At 40.7% G+C, this 23,864-nt stretch overlaps 1 protein-coding gene across 5 annotated transcripts in view; it reads right to left on the reverse strand.

Moving 5' to 3' along the window:
• dennd1b (DENN/MADD domain containing 1B) overlaps positions 1 to 23,864 on the reverse strand; it is a 95,006-nt gene that overhangs the window by 35,787 nt on the left and 35,355 nt on the right. For 3 of the 5 annotated variants that reach the window (XM_026345002.1, XM_026345001.1, XM_026345000.1), the window contains exons 5-13: positions 22,733 to 22,852; positions 17,424 to 17,493; positions 15,603 to 15,683; positions 14,335 to 14,394; positions 10,964 to 11,017; positions 10,295 to 10,405; positions 3,171 to 3,271; positions 1,676 to 1,721; positions 11 to 112 (exon numbers count right to left, since the gene is read on the reverse strand). In XM_026345002.1, coding sequence (XP_026200787.1) covers positions 11 to 112; positions 1,676 to 1,721; positions 3,171 to 3,271; positions 10,295 to 10,405; positions 10,964 to 11,017; positions 14,335 to 14,394; positions 15,603 to 15,683; positions 17,424 to 17,493; positions 22,733 to 22,852 — 745 coding nt within the window. The remainder of the gene's footprint in view (positions 1 to 10; positions 113 to 1,675; positions 1,722 to 3,170; positions 3,272 to 10,294; positions 10,406 to 10,963; positions 11,018 to 14,334; positions 14,395 to 15,602; positions 15,684 to 17,423; positions 17,494 to 22,732; positions 22,853 to 23,864) is intronic. The other 2 variants (XM_026345003.1, XM_026345005.1) reach the window with 1 other exon arrangement.

The following is a 23,864-nucleotide window of genomic DNA, read 5'->3' on the forward strand; positions in this document are numbered from 1 at the left end:
TGTGTCTCACCACGTCACTGGGCAGGTTGTGCAGGTCATCAAAGGGACTTTCCAGGGTGTTTGTGTCCACATTCAGAATGACCACATCCTCCAGTGATCGACTTCGTACTCTCTGAAAGGGGAAATGTGCAGTGTTATCAGCAACGGTAAAAACTGCTTCAGTAATTTAAAACAAAACCATCTCACAATACTGAACTAATCACCTGAACATGTCGTTACAGCATGCATGTAGAAGAGCTGATGATTTAAAAACTTAATAAAATATAGTTTTATATTTTTGCATCAGGAATTAGTGATTTTTATTCACATCAATGACATAAACTCTATTAGAATCATTATAATTAAACATTTCTGGGCATGTAAGAAGACAGAAACACAATTTGGTTAATTGTTAAAATTTAATCCTACTATTTTTAAATTTTAACATTCAGTTTGGCCCAGGTGTGTTTCTCAGTAGACAAAAGTCAGTGCTGTCCTGAAGCCTCAGGAAGGAGAAGAAACATCAGTCACATTTAAAACCACACTGTCTTCACATGATTAATAATGAAAAGTAGCACGCAGGAAAAAAAATATTAGAACATCTTAACTGTAACACTCACACTCAAAAAATGAAGAATGGCAAGAGGAAAAATTTCAGATTGCACAAACATTTTCAAAACCTCATGCATCAACAACAGCACAGTGAGGCTGTGCTGTGCCGTGCGCATCCTGATGGCGACAAACTCAACAATTATTTTGTGTGGTGCAGGATGCAGGCAGGTGTGTGCGTTTGGGGGTGTGGGGGGCAGCTTAGTGTGTGAATTTCTAGTTTGTCACTTTTGTGACAGCCTGTGCAGTGGAGGCTCACATGCTGATCTGGACTAATTATGTAGTGGCGGAAAGGGGGTCTGTCACGGATGCAGAGTGTGATAAATACTGCCACTGCCGCAACTGTCAGACAAATATCACACACACACACACACACACACACACACACACACACACACACACACACACACACACACACACACACACATTACAACATATGCATTTGCACAGTTACAGATACACAGACACACACACACACACACACACACGTATATACTAACACTTACACACAAGTGCAAATGTGCGCGTGCCTGCAACGTGCATCACACACAACAGCAGAGCTTGTGACGGCTTGCCCCCCAACCAACACACAGGGTTTAACAATGAAGCAGAAAAGCTCTTTGTTTGCAGATGCTTTTTCTGCCTTTCTTTCTCTGTCTTTTGTTAAGAGTGCACAAGCAGAGGCAGATAAAGAGGAAAAAAACATCCTGTCAATTTTTTTGATTCAACGTGTTGAAGGTGCCAAAATTGCCTCACTGAAATTTAATATATTAAAACACCAAAATTAAGGACCTAATTCACCAAAACAGGCGTAGCACTGGTTGGTAATTTATGCAGAGGGAAAACTATGAATTTCCTATATACAATTTACATTTTTTCAACTCACTCATAAAGACACTGAAATTCATAATGTACATCTGATGCAAATTAGGAAAATGCACACATTTAAATTTGAGTCTACAGCACAGTTTGCACTTACAGTGCAGACAGCAGCAAATGTAAATATGCAGATACAGTATAATGATAACAGTTCTATACACAAACATTTGACTGCATACACATTATAACCAAAGATTAACTAACATACCTCCAGCAAACTAAGATGAACTCCCACAAAGTATGGCATGGGGGCACTGTAGATGGAGAGAGGAAAACAAAGATGTGACCAGTATTAATATCAGATGCAATAAGGATAAATTACAGCGTATTCAATCTGAGGATTTGTTTCATTACTATATTATAAAACCATAAAGATCTTTAGGGTTTATAGTTGTCGTTCATACAAAATTAGCAAAGTAAAGACAACTTTAATTACTACAACTACTATATATTGGAATAATTAAAATAATCTAAATGATAAAGCTAAAGAAGGTGTGTGTAGAAGTGTCAAAAGTTAATATTAATGCTAAATAAGTGTGGTTTGCATGGTTATTAATGTGTCATTCTCTTATTGTGTCACATTTATCTTCATATTCACAGTTAGTAGCAAGAAGAGGTTGAACCAAAGAGTATGTTTCCCATGTACCAACACAAATAAAATCAACAAAAACAGTCAAATAATAGAAACCATTTTTATGATGAGGTTTGCAGAAGCAGCAATAATTGGATAACTTTGGGTCAGTGTATTCCCGGCCAGAATGATTCAGAAGCCACAGGCTTGTTATCGACTTAAAGCAACAGGAAAACAAACAGCAGGCCTCTAGTTCTGTACTGTAGCCGTTATCCTCTGTGTTTTATGAATATACAGTGCTGACTTTCATCAACATTTACCCAGAAACATGCACATATAAACACCAGCATGCGCAGAAAATGTACAGTACCCCCCTCCACACACACACACAGAGCCATGTAATATAATTTAGTTATTCAATCAGCGCATGGAGGACGACCCTGTGATTAAATAAGATAATGATGAGTCTTCACAGAGTGTTGAAAATCACATTTTACTGTCAGTGATGAATAGTTTCTTAAAGCTGATGTGCCCTCATGGTAAAGCCCTGTAACTGTATGAGCCATCATCACTGATTCTAAAACAGCTCATTTTATATTAGCTGACTTCCCCATGCCGCATTTTTTTTTAACATGTACAGATCTGAAGTTGAACGCATGAACATTTGTAAATGAGCTGTTACTTGCATTATGCTCATTCTTTCAGTTTCAAACAAGCCCATTCAGATTTATTGGATTTGCACTGGATGGGTGGTAATAAACCCCTGAGAGGGCTAAGATGATGAGAGTGTGTTGCTAGCACTGGCATGAAATATGGTGAGGTGATCCAGGCCGTTCATTATGTTGAGGGGCCACACCGGAGAAGGTGCACCGCGAGAGGAATCGTGAGAACAAGTCAAAGAACGGGTGGGAAAATGTGTGAACATGTGTGTCTGCACTTTTACACCGAGGTTTTAGCTGCAGAGCTCGGTGCATGACCGGCACATATGGTGTATTATGTGTTTACGTGTCCGTGTGTCAGGTGTGTGCATGAGTGTGCGTGTCGGAAGGGGTGTGAACATTTATTACAGTATGACGAACCTGTTCGTGTATGAGTGTGTGTTTGTATGTGTTCCAGAGGTGATCAGCCTTACCAGCAGTAGTCCAGGAGATGTGGGGGGAGAACAGGGATGAAGATGTGCTGCCAGTGCATGGGAAAGAGCATAGCAGCCGCACCATGGACACATGCAGTTAACTATAGAAAGTAACAAAAGGACAAAGAAGAGTGAATATAAAACAAAACACAGCTGTTCTCCTTTCTTTTGTCTGTAATATTTAATTTAACTAGTATTCATAAATCTGAAGGTAACGGCTCCATTATCTTGCTTTCAAAAAATCTACAATAAGCTTGCTGATGTGATGCCTTTTCACTGATGTGTTGTACTGTACTTTTGGTTTCACAGAGTTATCATTGACAAACATGTTGCTTGCCTTGCTCACAACAAAAACTCCAGAAAGACATGTTAGACTACATGTCTATGTGCTGTTGCGATGAACACAAGCCCCGCAAACGATTGCTGGAGGAAGAGAACAGACTGAAAGCTGGAGATCAACCACTTGACAAGAGCTTGTCTTTAACCTCATGAAAGAAACACAGCAACCGAGAGAAAGATCGATGAAGAGGTGAAAAGAAAATTACAGGAACGTTGTGACTATATTCAGCGTAGTAAACTTTGATTTGTTGTGGGTCTTTACTCCAATTACGCATTATAAAATTTAAAATAGTACAAGTTCTAACCAATTCTAAACATCTAAAATCTAAAAATCACTGCAAACACAAGCCTAATGTTCATAATTAACTGCATCTCAGTTCAGTGTCAAAGAATTGTGCTGCAACCTGCCCAAAAGCAACACAACAAGCCCAACAGTGCTGACAGCAACCATAAAAATCAAAATTAAAAACTACTGTGACTAAGAAATTAAAGAGAAAATATGGAATAATTAACCTCTTTTTTGGCAAACAATGAAAAGCAATCAAATGAAGATGACGTTCCTTTTCAAAGAATCTCCTCTACAGTGTCAAACCAATATTACAAATAAAATTAAAGTCACTGCCTCCCATTGTCTTAAAGCCAGCGTTCCCCTCTTGACATCCCTCATGAAAACTCAGCTATAGTAATGACCTGCAAAACACACACACACAGACACACAGACACGGCAAGAGAAAGAGGCGTTAGCTCATCCCCCAGATTAAAATAACATGATTAAATATGGAAAGAGAACAGAGGTCTGAGGGGCTCCTGCGGGACTTCATTAGGGCAAATTGCCAAAGAATGAAACATGAGTTAGCCAAGAGAGACTGCGGGCTAGGCCAATACCGCCGGGACCCTGGAGCAGCAGCCGCTGTTATACTGCTGCAGCTTCACAGTCAATGTGTGAAGCGGACACACACTATCACACACACACGCAGAACTACCAGGAGACCCCCTGCTCACTGACACACACACACACACACACACACACACACACAGTGTCACAGATGACCAGCCAAAAGCGGGCGCGCTTGGTGGCTGAAAACCACCACTGCCAGTGGAAAAAGACAGAGCCCCACCCCTCACAATCAACCCAAACATCAAGCTTGGACATCTGAAAAGCTCATAACAAAAATTTGTGTGTGAGCGTGTGTGTGTTTGTGTGTCCGTGTGCCTCCCTTACTGCATGTTTGCTTTAACTGTACTCATTTTTCATATAGGCCAGGGGGAAAAAAGCAATGATTTTTTTTTTTATTGTTTCTGTGCAGTCTCTCATACACCCAGACCCACAATAGTTAGGACTTAATCAACATTTAATTGGTGTCTTGCTCTGTGTATCTGCATATGCATATTTCTGCTGTCTGCCATCTTCAAATAAAACACAATGCCACGCTCCTGTCAGGATTAATTCCCTGGCAAACAGTTTGTTTTTTGTTAATTCAGAAAATAAATCAATGCTATGAATATTCATGTGTGAAAGTGGTGGAGGAACTACTATCAAAACCATCCTGCCCTTCTCTCTTTTCCAATGTGATGATGGTAATGGGCCATTAAAATGTGATGAAGAGAGGTCAGCAATCCGGCTGTGGATATACTGTACATACACGCATATGTGCACGTGGTGCTCGTGCTCGTGCACACACACACACTTAGTGGAGAGCCAACAGGCAAGTCTATTCCTCCTCTGGGAGTGTGAGACAAGCCCCAGTCATTCGATGGTACCAGGAGGTAATGGTATAGAACACCTCGCTAACCAACTCCAATTATCTCCACCAGGCCTCAAGGTGAGCCCCCCAACTGGCTTGATTTACTCTCAGGTTGAAAGGGAAAAACAGGAGTCACTCTCCCTCTGCTTCTCTTCTTCCCAGACTAGGTGGCTGGCTTGAGGGAGTTGGCTGAGAGCGGAGGGAGGAAGTTACTGAAACTAAGATAATGATTTATAAAGCAAATCTAGATTCCTGTTTTCTTTTATTTGCTATCTCCAAAGCGATGGAGGTGGCGGTGTGCCCGAGATAAGGCAAGTTGGAGGGAACTCCAGAGGAATAGTTCACATATTTGCTTCTCTAATTCAGCTTAATACAAATCCCTGTGTCCTTGTTCAGGTTTTAGAACAAATGAGGCAAAAAGAAAAAGGAAGATAAATGGAAAAAAACAGAAATTGTACCCCTATTTTTTTCTACATTTAGGGGAGGGGGGCTTCACATGAGAGGAGGTCATGAGAGGCTAAGGCTGATAAAATATTTGCCAGGCTGATAAATAATAGATGAGTGGAGCCAAATGGCTTACACGCTCCACAAAAGACCTGGGTGCTTAATATTCCATTCAATGGAGAATCACAGATACAGTCCCCAAGAACAAATACAGGATTAGGTGCTGGGTCCAGTCCTCTGGGACCAGGGCTCTGCCCGGTAATGAGGGGCTGCCTGCCTCTAACACTGTGCGTGTGTGTGTGAGTGTGTGTGTGTGTGTGTTGCCCCTTCCTCTGAGGGAAGCTAAGCGATTATACAGCGACAGCCTGCTTCAAAAAGCAGTCAAGGTCTTTGGTTCAGCCCTAAGAGCTTTCTTAGTGCACTGTGGCTGAGACAGAAAGTGTCCACACAAACAGTGGCTTTCGCAGATCCATTCAATAACACTAAAGCAAAGACAAATGCAGAGAGAGGGAGAGAAAAAGAGATGTAAAAAGATGAAGGGAAGGTGAAAGAAACTGCACAGGAACGTCCATGTAGGCAGCGATGAATCTAAGAGGTCACACACCAGTTTTCACTTGCTCTACCTTAATTCTGTAGTATGTATGTAATAGTACAGATGATGCACTATGGCATTTAGTACATCTTAGTATACTGCACTTAAAGTTACTAAACTAAATTTACCAACAGGAAATAATTTGTGTGTTCCGCTGGATGTTAATCAAACTGTGACTTTAGAAAGTCACTGACAAACTCCACAAAAAGACATTAAAATGTATTTGTGAGGTCAGTCTTTTAAAGATTTAACAGTTCTCTTTTGGTTTCAGATACTTCCGTAAAGAGCCGGACCTACAAGAGGCTTCAGATCTCTCACTCTGAGCCCTGCGGAGTCTGTCAGTAAGCACTGTGTTTCCACCCACACCACTCCTCTTTACCTGAGAAAGTGGACATGTTGAAGTGAAACACAGACGGAAAATGGAGAAACAGCTACTGCGGGGGCCTATAGGATACACCCCACTTTCACTTATCATTTTAGAAATAAAGGGGCCGCATAAAGGTGATTAAGCATTTTATCCAACTGAAAATAGAACCAACACCTATTCTCCCTGCGTTTTCTTCTCAGTTGAAGCAACCTATTGTATAAATTACAGCGAGAGCAGAGAGTGAGACAAATAGCTGGTGCTACAAGCTATGTAATTCAATTTGACAGGAGGAATGGTATCAACAGAGTCGGTCTTGACCTCCTCACACCCAACCTTAAAGACTCATTTCCCCTCCACTAGCCTTTCCTTTCAAACCTGTCTCTAAACACTCTCAAAACTCAGCTCTCTCTTTTCCTACTGCCGACTCATTTTCATCCCAATTCTGCATTTTTAATTGTGTTTTTCTCCTCTCCTCCTGCTGTCCTTCTGTCCGTTGCCACCTCTTCCTCTTTTCTCCTGTTGGCTTAGCGCTGTGTTAGCCTTTCACTCTCCCCTCCCCTGCACTGAATAAGTCACCAATTACCCGCACTCTGCTCTTCCCTCTGTTGACAAACGCCAGTGTCAGGCCCGGCACAACACAGGTGTGCCACAAACAAGTAGGTGGCACTGGGAGAGAGAGAGAAGGGGCACACAGGACAACGCAGGTAAGACCTAAAGCCAGGCCTCCCACACATGCACAGTTGCTGACTCTCTTACAAAAAGACATAAGGCATAAGGTACAAACACCTGTGAGTGCACAAAACACACACAAACAGATGCATGCAAAGAAGACACACCCACAACTTGCACATACACACCCGCAGCGGCACAACACACGAGTCAGACACATGGCTGAGATAAGTCTATTGAAGGGATGGAAGAGAAGGAGGGGGGGGTGCCCTGATGTTCTGCAGATGCCCAACAACAGAGAGACACGTTGAGACACCCATGAAGAGGAAGGCAGAGTCAGAGAGAAATAAAGGTGCAGCCAGACTGCATGAGAGACTGATGGACAGAAAATAATATGTCAGGGAGGAGGAATAAGATAAAGAGAATGCAGAGAGACAGAGAGAAGTCAGGGAAAGAGAGAAGAGAAGCAACAGACGAAAAGGCAGGAAACAGAGAGACAGCTGGCACTCTAGGGCATGGTGGATGGATAGCTCCTTGTTAGCATAGGCCTGACAGGCTGATGGGAGGGCTGCTGTCAGCCGGTGCTGGGGCTAGGCTGTGTGAGTTTGGGCGTTAGGCAGGGCAGAGGCTGGGCTCGAGAGCTGGGGGGCCTCGGCAGATGAAAGACATGGAGGGTGGTGGGGCAACGGTGGTGGTGGTGGGGGTCCTCCCAGCTGACTAGTTAGAGGAAGGGCCGATGCAGCCCTATTATACGGCCCTATGACAAGGCTGCATGCTCGGCTGGCTCCCACCCCTGCGCCACCGCCGACCGGCCTTTTAAAACAGTGGTACCATTCACCTCCGGTCACGAAACAGCAATAAGTCAACTGACGCATTGTTGTAAGATCATGATTTATTCCTTTGCTGTTGGCTGCTTGCGAGACGCGCAGGCCATGTACCGACAGACTGACACACTGGGTTCACCGGGGGCTTTAACACAGGCAGCACCTAGAGCAGACAGAATAAATGCAGTATGTGTGTGTGTGTGTGTGTGTGTGTAAGAGTAAGTTTAAGCGTGCGTCTTTCTCTCTCGCTTTCCCATTTCGATTCCCTGTTTCTCTCTGCTTGGCTGAGAGGCTGGACAGGCGGAGGTGGTGAAAAGCAGCTGGATGATACTAACGATGTTACTAACAATACCTTCTCTCATACATCCCCTATCTGTGCCAGGCAGACTATAGAAATATTACCTGTCTATCCAGTGACTGTTAACTCTCACTTTAACAAACATTTTGACAAACTCTGACATTAATTATATATTTCCCATCCTTTAAGATATTTGATCACAAGACAGTGGTGTGGATAATGAGCTGAGCTTTTTTCAGTTAAGTATGTATACACTTAGATAGCTGGCTTCAAGAATCATGGCAGACATTTCCACTTGAACTAGGAGGTCAATCTACCCAACAGCAAAAAATAATGCATCACAGGAGCAGTAATAACACTAGGCCTGCTAGTAGTCCCAGTGGAGATATGAAAATACCTTTGTACTACACTGCCTGACATATATCGCTACCAAACCAAAACACCTCTCCCTGAGGAAGATGGATGGATAGACAGATGAGTGGATGAAGGATTGCAAAGGATAAAAGGCTTATAGAGGTAAAGGTCTGACATGGAAGCTCTTAAAATATCCTGTCGGCATATATTTGTCGGGAGAAAAAAAAAAAAAACAAGCCAAGATTTGTCTCTGAGCTGCAGAGAACTGTAAATCACAGACAAAAATCACCTGCACCTCCTCTTTCTGCTAAAAAGAAAAACACCTTCACCCTTGAGTCTGATAATTTACATCGTGTAACCCTTGTGTCACAGCACAGCGTGCTGCCTAGACCCTGAGTGGAAGTGTTGCTGGTCTGAGGAGCAGAGGGGAGACAGGTGAAATTCTCTGAGGGCTGTGTAATTTTTACAGCTCCTCCTGATTACAGCTCCAGTGGGAAACCTCGGGTACCGTTCCCCCCAGCACCCATCACCACCCCAGGCCCCTCAGGCTGTTCAGTGTTCTGCAGCCTTGTAGGACGAGCTACACTGCAGATACAGATAGGACTTAGATGACATCACTTCCCTCTCCCATCTCATCTGTCATAAACATTTGGCTCTGCCTCATCAGCTGCAAAGATAACAGGCAGAGGATGGAATGAGGAACACGGGGAGGAAGAAGGGGTGAAACAAAAAGAGAGATCCCCTCCTTCATAAACAGACGTTTAAATTATGTGAGAGAGTTAAGACGTGTAATAAAGGATAATTTAAGGGTTTTTTTGCCCATTAATATGTTGCAGTTATAAGGTACAGCCAAGATATAAGATAACAGCCAAGTATAATGCAGCTTTATTGTGGATTTCACAGCTTGTCACAGTGTGGTGATAGTGCAGCTGTCTGGCTGCAGGATGCCTTGGCGGGGAGGGGTAGTGTAGGGGGGGGCAGACAGATCAGTTCAACTCTCTGTAGAAGTAATGTAGCCATGTCAGATAAATATTCTCATCGCACTACTTAGGGTTTGATATCCTACTGGAATATTGATGAAGAGAATCATGTTCAATTTCAGAAAAAGTCCCAATATTTGAGCTACATACTTTTTTGTGAGGGCACACTGGTCCAAAAATAGCAATCATGACTCTCTGTGACTGTAAACGTGCAACCCTTTCTAGCATTGTGATATCATTAATTGGATGCAAGTGAGACAGCCTAAAAAAATCCGACACTATCGAGCATGACAAACTGAAAATGCATGAGTGAGATCCCCCCCCCCTCCCCCCGCCCTAAACTTGAATGAACTGCTTAGGAAACTAATGCCAACAATGTTTTAAACTGAATTTAAATGCTTCGAGGAGCTGGAGTATTTAAGCTGTTTTCGAACCGGTTTGCTCCTTTCGTCTGACAGTGCAGAGCTGATAGCTGACTGCAGAATGAAGAGAATGAGAGAGAATGAACTCACAGTGCTAAGCTTGCTTGAGGTAATGATGATGCGCCGTTCATGCAGCATACTGGCATAGAGCTGGAGCATGTTGTTGACGTCCACAGCCACAAAGTACTCTGTCAGGTTCCTCTGGAGATAGACAGGAACAGAAGGATATGCAGGTACATAACAAACTGTCCTTGCACATCTTGCTTACAGTTAAGTGTCAACGCTACAGACTGTGAGAGTCCCAGTGTGTGCCATAAAAAGAGACATACAGTACTGGCTTGAAAAGGACTTGGTCTTCCACCTCTGCAAATACCGTTTTGCAAAAAAGGTAAATGGATAAGATGCAGTCACCGTTAAAAAAATAAATACAGTATCAATCAATGCTTCTTAAAATTAAAGATTGATCAGTGTTCATACAGGCTGCACCTTACTATAAAGACTTGACTTGATGCTTGACTTGAACACCAACATGAATACAAAATGTGTTCAATTTGAATCCTCTAATTGCCCGCAATCCCTAAAGTTCAACATTAAAAGTACAAGCACCACAGGAGATAAAACTGAAACAAGAGAATGATGCAATCATTTCAAAAGGTGACAAGTATATCTGATTAAAATGATTAGAGGGAGAGATGTTTCTAGAAGAGAGGGATCTCTCCATGCCCCCTCTGTCTCTTTTCTTTTTCCATGAATACTTACACTCTCAGGGATAGTTGGCAGTCCATTGATATCCGGGGCGATGAAGTAGGAGTGCTGCAAAAACACAAACATGCAGGAGAAAGAAGAAGGAAGGTCACAAGTGAAGCGTACCACTCAAACAGAAGAGAATGAGGGGAAGGGGGGGAGAAGGCCGTTCACTTTGTTCTATGATTTATGGCTCATCTTCAGCTCTGTCTATATGAATTGCTGAGCTGGTGTCTGAACTGTGGCAATGCTTTTATCGGGCCTACAGAACAGAGAAAACTCAATAGCAGCTCAGTTCCCCATAGACGCAGACTGGGGTGATGTCTCCGGTGAAAAAGTGAGTCTTTATTTAAGCATTAAAAAGGCTTGTGGGGCACACAGACAAAAGTATACGTGCACATGTGTGAATGTGTGCATCCACACAGACACACAGTCTAACAGACACGCACACACAGAGGTTGTTTAGAGGATCACAGGGCTGCCTGTCTCACTTTGGGAGAGCAGGGCAGGTTCAGTGTTCAGATCAAAGGGGCCTGAGAGAGGTGCTGTTTGGAGACAGGTAGACAAACCACCAAGTGAAACACACAATTGTGTCTGTCACACACACACTCTGCTGTATCCTTATTACACCTGTGTTTCTCTAGGCCTTCACTCAACCATCTGTTGCTTAAATTCAGAGTCTTCACTCCACTGGATTATTAAAGTACATTCTCTCACACTGCAAACACAGGATTTCAAGTTAAATATTACCATTTAGTCACCTGTACAGGGTCTAAATTATGGCTACTACTTACTTTTTATGCAAATTAAGATACAAATAATGGCAGGTTATTACACTATTTCCTCAAACAGCAGTGAATTTATTTGATTTGTGGCCCCTAAGGCAGACAGAATGACATCCAACACCCGAGAGTTGGTTGCCAAATAACACTGCATTCTGTCTGATCCAAAAAAAACTTTTTTCCATTTTAAATGACTGCACATAAATGCACCTCGGTGGCCAACATTTCAATCAATACGTACTTTGAAAGGAGCTTGGATAAGAAGAAATGACAAATAAAAGAACAATCGATTGAACAAGGTAATAAATTGTATAAATTGAGGAGAATGTGACGGTGATATACAACTGTATATATACAAACATATGAAGAACCATCCACAATCAGCAACCCAGGTGAAAACATCATTACCAAGACAGAAAGACGTCTCTGATTATAGAAAACAAGATAAGAGATAAAGCCCGTCACAGTCAGACAGAAAACGTATGAAAAGTAAGAAAAACACCAGCTAAATTTTCCAAACAGAATTATGATGTGAGATGATACAAGTCCAAAGAATTCGATTTTATTCAGTGCTATTTTAAACACTGCCCATTTAACCCTAGTCACGTGACATATTTTAGTTAACTGACTCAGCATTTGCTAATAACTACAATGTTTAGCTGGGAGAACTTCTTTTTACAATAAAAATAAAAAATAAAAAAAATACAGTGCTGCTGGACATGTCACTGACATCGACTTAGCATTTACTTTAATACCTTCAGTTAAAAAGCTGATGCTAATTAGTCTTAACTGACAGTGTTTGAGCAAATAAAGCACTAATAATTAAAAGGAAACTGCAGGATATAACTGCAGTGTCTGAGTTTGACAATGAAACACGGAGTTGAATGTAAAACGAAATTCCCCCCCAAAAAAAAGTTTACTCAGTTTACTCAGCGTGAAAAAAAAGTGGAAAACAATTAGCACGGGTAAACAATTGTTATATTCCCAGAGGAGGGTCACTGTTGTAGTCAAATGAAGTTAAGAGGAAAAAAAGATGCAGCAACAAACAAACAATGAGCTGAAACCACCATGCGAGGCTTCGTATTTTTATTTTTTATTTTTTCTGGACAAAAGATATACGAGCATGAGCGAGTTGTTAACTCCTCCACACCCTTACTTATGGTAAGTGAATGCGTTTCCGTTACTACAGCCATTTTGCATTTTATGCATATCTTCCACAGCTACCATTACAACTTAAGAATATAGACTAGATTTTATGGTATAAAACTTTTGCTTTTGACATTGCAGTTAAAGAAGGCTTCAAAGTATTTTAAAATTACCTGCAAACTTTGCAGAGGTGGGAATATACGTGAATATCCTACAATGTCACAATTTTCACTGGCTAAATATACTACTTTAATATGTTCAGTAATTTATAATATATTAAAAAATATAAATTTTCAAACTGCCAAGCAATTGTTTTATTTACGAGATGCTTTTTGCCCGTAAGCAAGACAGAAGCAAAACTGGCGGTTTCTTTTTCTTACCCTGGAGTAATGTGCAATTGGAAAAGTAAAGCAGTGCAGTATATTATGTGTTTAATGTTTTTTTATTTGTTTTTTCTGATGACATTTACAGTTTGTTGGATGCTGACAATTTGGAATTTTGACATTCTGTGCCACAGCTTTTTCTATTTAGTAGAATAATGCTTAGTTGTGGTTATAATGCAGCTGAGAAGCAGTGGTCGACTAGTTTGAGTTTGCATTAGAGCTAATGGTGAAACTAATGCTGCAACACACTGTTACTTCTTAAAGCCGTTTCCTGAAACTGAATTATCTACATTTTTAATCATCTCAAAATAAAAAGCATTCTTTCAGCAGCACTTGTAGTAGAGGAAAGCAAGTCATGTTAGAAATCTTTGTTTTGTTGTCAACTTTGGTAAATCTATAGATAAACACTCTGAAAAGAGAACCAGGAACATCATTAAAAGTAAATGAGCCAAAAAAGTAAATTGTGATAAAAGACTGGGGGCTTTGGGAAATACATATGAGGCCACGCATACAGTAAAGTACAGTATAAACCTCTCAGCTTCTCCGTCTTTCTTTTTCTTCCCCTGTCTGCTAAATAATGTTTCCCCATTGGTCTACATATTCATGGTACTGTGATAATTACAAGCCATGCCCCCCCCCCCAATTCAATGCAGCCTTTCATTGGCTGTTTACTTGTTTATCTCCTTTTTTTTTTTTTTGTTCTTTCGAAGACATGTTTATATAAAAACATCGAAAGTGGGTTAACTGGAAAGGCATCAAGGAGATTTTTTGAGCACAATTGCCTTTGCTTTAAACATACAGAGAGGGGAAAAACTTTTGATATTCAGAGAGAGAATATAGCAGAGTGGAATGGCATTAATCATTTACAAAGTTTGATTGTTTTCCAGAAGAGAAGAAACATACACCAAGGCCCAGGATAGTTTGTTTTTGTTATATTTAAAAAGATAGCGCAGCTTATTTGGCCAAATTGGAAAGCCGCGGCTCCCATGCGATTAGTACAGCAGCAGTTTCATATTTCACAGCAGCATCCTTCCCTCCTCCCTTTTCTGCCGTTCACTCATTCCCCTCCACTCACCGGCTCCGTGCTTCGCCGATCTCTCAGTACTTGCCCAGTGGCAATATACAACTGCTCATTCTTGCACAATGAGAGAGGGAGAGAGAGAGCAAAACAGGGTTCACACATGAAAGGGGACAATGATCCTTCTTCTTTCTCAGCTTCCATGATAAAACAAAAAAACACTCTTTTAGGGAATAAGTCTGCTTCATCAATTAAATATCAAACTAGTGGCTTCTCGAGAAGAGAGATGAAGCTATCACCTCTTTTCTCCGGGGCTTCTTTTCCAATGAAGCTTTAAGATTCAGATGAAGAGGTTTTGTTCACATAGAGAGCTGATAAAAAAAAAACTGACACAAAGAAAATAATTCTCCTAATTGACTTGTTAACCTCCATTGAGATGTATAGATTACCTCATTTTTGTCTTGTTATGTTGTATATTCATCTGTGTAATTAGATGTATTTCCTTCTGAGACCTATGTCACAGAAAAAAACCCAGAGTTCCTTGTTTAATTGGTCCAAAAAAAGGAGTGGCGGTCCTCAAGGACAAAGGCTAAGACTGAAACTGTTTTTATCAGATAACGGTGTGGAGTCTGTGCAACTCAAAAATAGACACATTAGTGAACTAAACATTATAAATTTAGCAGACCCACTGAAAACTATTCTATTCTGCTAATACAGGCCGGGCTTCTGGGAGCACAAACTGTTTTGTTTATGAGCTGGAAAGGAGAGATTGTGTCAGAGTTAATACAAACACAGGCTGACTTTGAGGGACCTGGGCTCATTAAGCCATTTCAGATTTTGATAAGTGTTGTGAAATGACTCTTCAAGTTTAAACATTTCCAGCTTGAGATTATCACACGAAAACCTGTTAGTGCCACTTCTTGTTTCTAAACAGAGTGTCAGTCCTGGGCCGTCTGTGTCGCCATGTTCCTACCTAGTGTACTCCAACCCCCTCTTTGTGTCTACTCTGCTATTCCCTCATTTGTTCCTTCTATCTCTCCATGTCGGCCCTATTTGCTTTCTGTGTTCATGTCATTTTTGTCTCCTCCTCTCGTCTTTCTTTCAATTACTTTCAGTTTTCATTTTTTCTCCATCTTTGTCCCCACTTTTCCTGTGTTTAGTGTACTATTAACTACATCAGCCAACTGTTACCATCTCCTTTTCTTCTCTAGTCTCCTTCATGATGCAAAACACTAGTACAACCTGTCCCTCTTTCCTCTTCTGTTTCTGTCTCAACTCTGAGTTGTCTTGCCTCTGATAATGGGGAATACGAGATCTATACCTACCACACTCAGGGAGACTGGCGTGAAGGGCTTTGGCACAGGCAGATCATAGAGAGAATTCAGCATGTCATTCAAGTCATTTTCCTGAGGGAGAGACATAAACAACAAAAGAAAAAACACATCCAACAGATAAATTTTATTTACTTGTTTTGTAGATGTCACAAGTTACGTGTCAATCTTAACAAGAGTCCTAGGACAGACAGTGTTGCAGACTAGAGGGCAATCCTGCAGCAAGGCCTGAAGGGCTCCAAAACATATGACTGACATATGTTTAACGAGCAATGGTGAGGTTAAAAGACGGCAGCAGACGCTTATTATCCAGCAGTGTTGATTTACAGCTGAGAGCGGCCTGTCAGTAATTAAGCAGGGGTCCCCGCTACAAAGACAGGGGCTGTAAGAAGCCGTCAGAGAGCTAGCTTGACCACAGAACAGGCCTGGAGATTATTCTTTCTAGCATTTATGAGCTCCACGACAAGACTGCTATTTACACTCTTGAGGCTCTCGCTGGAGAACTGAGGCGGACAACACTTTGCATCTTGTACTTAAACTAAACTTACTACTGTGAACACGGCAGCTGGACGTTGTTGATAGTTTTAGCTTCTTTTGCTGTTGCCCTCGCAGAGAACTTTGTTTTGGTTGTGGCTATAGGCCACTGCTTCTTTGAGGAAACGTGTGTGTGTGTGTGTGTGTGTGTGTGTGTGTGTGTGTGTGTGTGTATGCACGTGTCAGATAGAAATAGAAACTGGAGAGGAATGGGTTGGCAATATACAGCAAAGAGAAGAGGTGGAAGGGTGGGGGGGGGGGCGCGCAATCGAACAGCCTCCTGTCATGAGAGGCTCAATGCTCACACGCATGGTCAGCAACACGGCCTGGGGAAACAGTTCATTTACCCCTCGCCTTAAACCCTCATCGCTCTTCTGTCTTCCCTCGTCTGTCAACATCTCCCTCTCGCCTGGAACGGACAGCGGGGTAAATAGAAACCAAATCATGCACACTAACACTTCAGTCACCCAGGATTTCCAGTAATATTTCTGCCTCTCTCTTCCTCACTCTTTTTCTGTCCTTTTCTGTTCGTCTATATATTAGATTATCTTGCTGAATTCCTCTCAGTCGCAGGAATGTGTGTGTATGTTGAATGTTTATGTGATTGTCTACTTTAGCAAGACTCTTAGTCCTGATCACTGCACTCTGAGGTTCTTGGAGGAGGCAGTGACTACATGACAATTGAAAGCGGTCCCAAAGCTCTCTGCATTTCTCCCTTGCTCTGTCTCCCTCCCTCCTTTTTCCTTTCTCTTCAGTCTAAACATGGGAACATCACCTACACCCTCTGTGCTAGATGCTGCACATCTCCCCAGTTTGTTGCATATTTTACATTTCCCCTCCCTTTGCTAGTACAATGCAGTGAATAGTCAGGGGAAAAGACTTTTGTGAAGTGCTTACATTTGTGTGTATGTGTGTATGTGTATATGTGTGTGTGTGTTTCTTTTCTTTCTGAACGATTTGTTTTCCAGTAAATCATCAGGAATAACTTCCAGTGTCAGATCAGCGTTTGGTCTGTGAAATGTCAACATTGTTGCTGCTAACAACAGGAGCCGAGTCGAGCCCAAGACGGCGAACAAAACTTCCACACAAAAGACAACATGCAGCATGCAGAAGAAGAACAGAATGGAGGAAAAATGTCGTATAACAGTAGAGTTTAAAAACATTAAACTGTGGGCTTGTTTCTCAGAAAAGAAAAGAAAAATCACACTACCATGTCTTATTGTCATATATGGGGCAGAAAATTCAGCATGCAAGTATTAAATGTTCAAAAGGGATCATTACCTGTTGTTTCGTTAGGTAGTCTGCCAGAGTATTTAGCAGCTTGTAGTAAATTTCAAACCATGGTAGATAACTGAAAGAAACAAAGGTGTATATTAACATTATGTACATTTAGAGTGATTTATTTATTTTACCTTATACAATAAAGAAACAGGACATAAAGAACATGAATTAATTGTTTCAGACTCTATTTAATTGCTTTTTAAGTCATACTGTACAGTAATTCTTAAATCTTCAGGACAGTGTCTCTAAATAATTTCACTATCTCAGGACACTGCAAAACCCAAAAACAGCGAAGTTGGTAAATACAACTTTGCAATATTAGTGAGTATATGAACTGAATATGAGCTAATGTCAGTAACATTTGAATGTGTACAAGACTTCAAGCTTCAAAGCACTGAGTCATTGTCACGCTGAAGAGAAAACACACAGTAAATGCTATGCAGTCCTTATTATGACATTCTTCATACCAACGGCCGTCTACATGCTATGAATTCCTGTCATGTTTGCTCTTTAAGCCAATAAGAAGGGAGGGCAGGAGAAAAAACAGATTCAATACTCTTTTTAACAAAATAACCACCATAGCTTTCATGTGATGCGGAGGGATGCTATGGTTTACAAGCATGCTGCTCCCAGATGCACAGGCTTAACAAAAATGCAGCCCGAGATGCCTCGTGCCCCACCCCCTTTCTCCACTCCCTCCTCCTGCCCCACTCTGTTCTTCTTTTCATGCCCTTCACATGTTAAAAAAAATTATCTTTGCTTTATGTAATTAATGTAAAATAAATAAATTCATTAACAAGCTCAAAATAATTTATACTGCAGTGTTTGTGTTAAAGCTAATCACTAAGTACACCCACCATAAGCTAAAAGCATCTGCAGCATGGCTTTCTTTACAAAGTTGACATATTCTTGGCCAAGTCGACTTGCTTTCTAGGCGGAAGATAGCCAACATTTTCTTCTGGCATAAAAGCTGTGAGGGCTCAGTTCATTTAATGTTATGCAATGAAATAATAAAAACATGGTGTCTTATCAAGGTATTGAATTTTTATTAGTTTGGGGTTTTAACATGCAGTTTTTGAAGATGGCATTAATACTGATTATGGGTAAGGACTTGTTAGCATTGTGATTAAATAAACAGAAACTCCCATTAATGCTTCATTAACTCGCCTGGATGCAAGGGCTGAAAAATAAATGAGTGGCCAAATGAGCAAGTCAATCAAAAGTGGACTCCTGAATTAGAGTATTTGTTAATGTCAGTACGTGAACACAAGTCTCAAATACAAGTCATTAAAACTATGATTCAAATCAAGTAAAAAATCGGACAAACTGCCTAAATGCATTTTCGTGGTTATATAATTGTAGACTTGTAGGAGTAGTTTATTAGTATTAAGTTTATTAGTCCTGAGAAAGCAGTTGGCTGGAGACCGAGGAGTTTCCAGGGCATGGGTCACTGGCTGCTCTGTAGACTGGAATTAACAGACAACAAGAAAACAATAAAGTGAACCTAATGCAAATTTTCATATCACTAAATCCGCAAGGGGCCAATGACAGGCAGTCACAGTTCCCGTAGAAGTGCAGCCAAGCGCACCAATCAGAGAGGCTGAGTGACCATCAGTCTGAAACAATGAGCCTCTTAACATGCCAATATTTTGACGTCTGCATTAAGATTTAACGCAATCAGGTCACACTCTCAGGAAGGACTAATTCACGTATGTTAATTCACAGGCTGACCGGATATCAACCTGAAGACCTATATCTGCCACATCAAACAACATGCAACACAAATATCTGAAGAAGGGGTCAGTTTACATTCAGCCATCGCACACAAAGTTCAGGCTGATAAAATCATTAAGACAGAGGAGGAAGGAGAACAAAGCCTTTGTTTTATCTGCCTCCTGTATGCCTTTTGTTTAAAAAGCCTGGCTTCTGGACATTAATCCTTCATTTTTCACAGTTGAAGGGGATGTAAATAGGATTCTCGCTGTCAGAGCAGCCGTCAGGCCTCACAGATCTCACAGTCATTACACTCCTACACCAAGGTGCCGTAAATCCTTTGTTTTAGAGGCGCACACGAGATCGGTGAAGGCAGCCAACCCCAAATTATCAATATTCTCCTAACGTCTTCTCGCAATAGGCAATGGGTTTTTGTGCTTTGTTTAAATGCAATGCAATGAACAGAACTTAAAGATATATTGTTTTGTTCTCCTTATCCCCTCCCCCTGCACTGCTCTCTCTGTTGATGTTAAAGTTAAAGTTTGGAAAGCTTAGAGAGATACTCCTACTCGTCACAGCTCATTGCTCAGATCTGTTTGTGCTTTGCAAATCCTCCGATAGAGAGAGAAGCATCCATCACTGGAGTGTTCAGTGCGTGGGGGCCCCGCAATCTCTCCTGCCATTTTAAACACATGTCTTCTCAAAGTGCCATGTACTCAAAGAATGAACCAGTTAATCTGCAGCCCACTCACAGCCCATCATGCTCTCCATCCCAGGCTCAGACCACCTAACAGCACGGAAATATTTAACAGAAGATAGGGCCATGTAAGTGCCTTTGGTACTTACAATTATGAAATTATGGATAAGACCGCACACAAACACCAATGGAGATGAAACAAATGCTTCAAAATGTATTTCACAACCATTAAATATATATAAATATATATAAAAATAAACATCTAGTTAAAAACAATCTGTAAATGTTATGGACACACACTCCTATATTATATATATAACAGCTCCATACCGGGTGTTTGATTAAACCTTAATACTGGAGCACTATTTTCAGCCCTTTTTGCTGCTATAAAGAATCTGTTAGGTGTTAAACACGACATTTATTCCAGTTCCTTAAATGTGTCTTAAATCTCCTTTTAATGCACAGGCACCTGTAATCATAAGTCATCTTACACTTTGTAGACGGCTCAGTGGAAGATTTCATTACACCTTTACTTTCTCAGGTCAAGGGTTAAGTACAGGGAAGGAAGTGTCCTCCGGCGACTCAATAAGTGACCGCTAAACAGAGCAACGCAGTCTGTTAAATGTATCCTAAAGCCTCAGCCATTAAATACAGCCGAGGAAATCCACATTTTTCATCTCTAAATTACTCACACGTTCAACAGAAATGTAAAAAGAAAACGAGAACACGGGGAAAAAAACAGGAGAAAAGCAGAACACGTCATAAACGTAACGTTTGCATATGTGTGTGTGTTTTTTTTTTTGTTTTGTTTTGTTTTTTTTAAGAGGGGACGTTTTGTCTGGCCCTTTCAGCCATGGCTTTAGCAATGAGACTACAAAAGAGCTGTCCACATAAAACTGTCTCACTCATTAAGAAACTTCCTCCCGTAAGCAGAGGTGACAATTTTACAGTCCCAGCACTTCAGCAATCGCACAGACACAAACTGTTTTAATTACTTCTTTTTTATACCCATGGTAAATTATAGATTAAATAAATATAATCTGGTAGGCTTGGGCCTTTCTGCTTTAGATTTTAACCAGACAAATTTAAACAGATAAACCCTCAACATAAACAACTTAGGGTGCATAATTGTTTTTTTTTTTTTCCATTTCTTAATGCTGGTTTTTAAACAGACGTTTCTTTAAGTCTCTCTTGTGTAACTAATACGTTGAAATCAGAGCAGCTTAAAGTATTACAAACAAAAAAATAAACTTTTGACCAAAATCATGGAATGTAGGAATTTAATAATAAACACATTTATCACATTTCTTTGATGAGATATATTAAATGTTATTTTGTTTTTTTTAATGCTTTAGACTATTTTCACTTATCTTTTCCCAACGCAGTGGAGCGATTTAAGAAATAAAAAAGGAAAATATCAGGGTAAAATAAAAAAAGAAAATGCAACTGAGGAGCACACAAATAATTTTAAATCAACAACAAAAAAAAAACCTACTTTCTATACGTTATTTTATTATAAATGAAGTGAGCCATGCAAACTACTCAGAATGCATAATGAATTTTATACATCATATGTCAAATGAATTAGCATGTCTAACTCAGCGAGAGGGACAGGGGAGTCTCTGCTAATTGGCAGTGAAGCTTCATGCATAATTATGGGCCAAGCGTCTTTGCTGTCGCACTGTGGCAGTAGCCGAATAACGAGGAGAAAAAAGAGAGAGAGAGAGGGAGAGAGAGAGAGGGGGAGAAAGAGAGAAAGGGAGAGACAGGGAGGAAAAAGAAAAACAAAGGCCACGGAAGCTGGCCGGGAAGGGTGGGTGGTGTAGGGAGGAGGGACACTGTTCTTCACAGTAGCTCATCAGGGCAGCGACAAACCCACGACTGTCCATCAACAGCCACACACACACACACACACACACACACACACACACACACACGTAGATACAGAGGCGAGAGCAGCACTTACAGGAGTGCTGCTTTACAATTAGAGAGAAAATGAAAAGGCTTTGTGGACCCTTTCCAGTGTGTTGTTTGTTAAACTGTTTAATACATCCATTAAATATTGACTTTATTTTTGTTTATCTTCCTTAGTTTATTGTAAAGTGCACAAGTCTGTCCACGGAGATTAGCAATGCAGTGTTCCTTCTTTGTAATGGTAAGGTAAATTACATCTCTAAAAACATTGTGTCAACATGCAATTACATGGGAATTAAATTAAAATAGCCTTTGTTGGTGAGTAATTATGCAAAGAAAATGCAATTTTCCTGGGTTTGGTGTCCTCATTTATGTATGCTGTGATAGGATAAATCCACCTATCAAATATCAAAAACTGCTAAACTTTTGGATAATTATAGGCACATCACTAACATATTTGTGTGGGCAGATGAGAATATAAATTTGTTATTCTGGCGTAGTGCAGCTCAGTGTGAAGTGTGAGAATGAATGGAAAAATCTGTGTTCACTTCTAAGATCTGTTAAAAAAATATTTTTTTCATCACACTTGAGAAATAAATGCTGATATTAGAAAAAAAAAAGAAACACGGTTCTGAGAGTGATCCATGGGTAATTTGCAAAAGGGCAGAACAGAGCAAGTCTCGGTTATTTGAACAAGTAAATAAAGACACTGTTTCCACATAGTTGCTTGATTCTGATTCAGAGAGTAAAGTGTGACTGGATGTTTGGATTTGTGACATGCAGCATATTATTAATAATTTACAAAAGCTGACCACATGCATCCTTTTAAAAATGACCAAGTTAAAGTGTATGATATAGACGGCAGTGAGAGTCACTCATTAAATGAATTATGAATACAAAACTAGTATAGGTACATCACAGTAAGTTAAACAAGTTCAAGACAGCATGGCAGTGTGTGTGCAGGAGTGTGTGTGTGTGGTGTTACCTGAGCAGACATACGCAGACGCGGCAACCTTGAGTGAGTCGACAAAAACCAAATCTTTGTTTGCTGTCGATGTCCGTCAGAACAAACGTGAAATTCTGCCCCACCTGATTCTGGGAAACTCTGGGATCAGAAACAAGGGACACACACACACACACACACACACACACACACACACAAATGACCAAACCACAATAAACTGAATAAACAGAATGGGGTAAATCTTTGAAATCATGTAATCATCATACAACAAAACAGTTTGGTCTTGCTAAATCAGAAACTGTAACGCTTTTTCACAGTTTAATCTCACCGTGAGCAAAGTCTCCAGTCAAAGTCCAAATCTGATGTCACATATTTCCAGTATGTCTGTTTGAAAAACTGTACAAAGCTTTTCTAACCCCAAGGTAAATTCCAGAGCAGGTCAGTACATCCCTGCGCCACTAGATGGCAGCAGCTCAGCTTCAGTAAAAGACACTACAGTCCTCAAGCTTCCAACCTCCTCCTCCCCCTCTCTGTCTTTACAATGGGAATTTTATTTCCCAATTTTCCATGCTGAAAATAAGAGGCTGGTACTTTTCTGTGAGCTGTTGGCCTGACTGGACCTATATTATGCAGGATGAAACATACCTTAATGTACAACTTATATTTAGGATTCTTTAACACACACGCAGTCATTAACACAGGACTTGGAGTGGGCTGGTCACTGATGACCTCATCAGCATCATCCTTAATAGAACTTGTTGGTATCATTATCCCCCTCATCAACATGTGCCCTCATCATCACAGCATTTATATTTTGGGGGGATATTTTTATAACAGCTGTGTTGTCGTGTAGCCATAGTTAAAAATAAGTTGTGGAAAATGTGAGATGTGTTAAATTTTGAGACCACGCAGTCGCACCCGTGTGAATGTAAGCACAAAAACAAACACACTCATGAGTACACTCTGACAGGGAATAAATCTTCATGTGACGGTATCAATGAGTGATGGTAATTTCATTTCAACTCAACACAACCATGTGAGAGAGATCACACACATTATTTCATTTCCTTTTGGGAGGAGAATTGAGTATACATCATTTTGTGTGTGTGTGTGTGTGTGTGTGTGTGTGTGTGTGTGTGTGTGTGTGTGTGTG

The sequence above is a fragment of the Anabas testudineus genome, chromosome 4, assembly GCF_900324465.2.
Source record: "Anabas testudineus chromosome 4, fAnaTes1.2, whole genome shotgun sequence".
NCBI classification, from domain to species: Eukaryota; Metazoa; Chordata; class Actinopteri; order Anabantiformes; family Anabantidae; genus Anabas; species Anabas testudineus.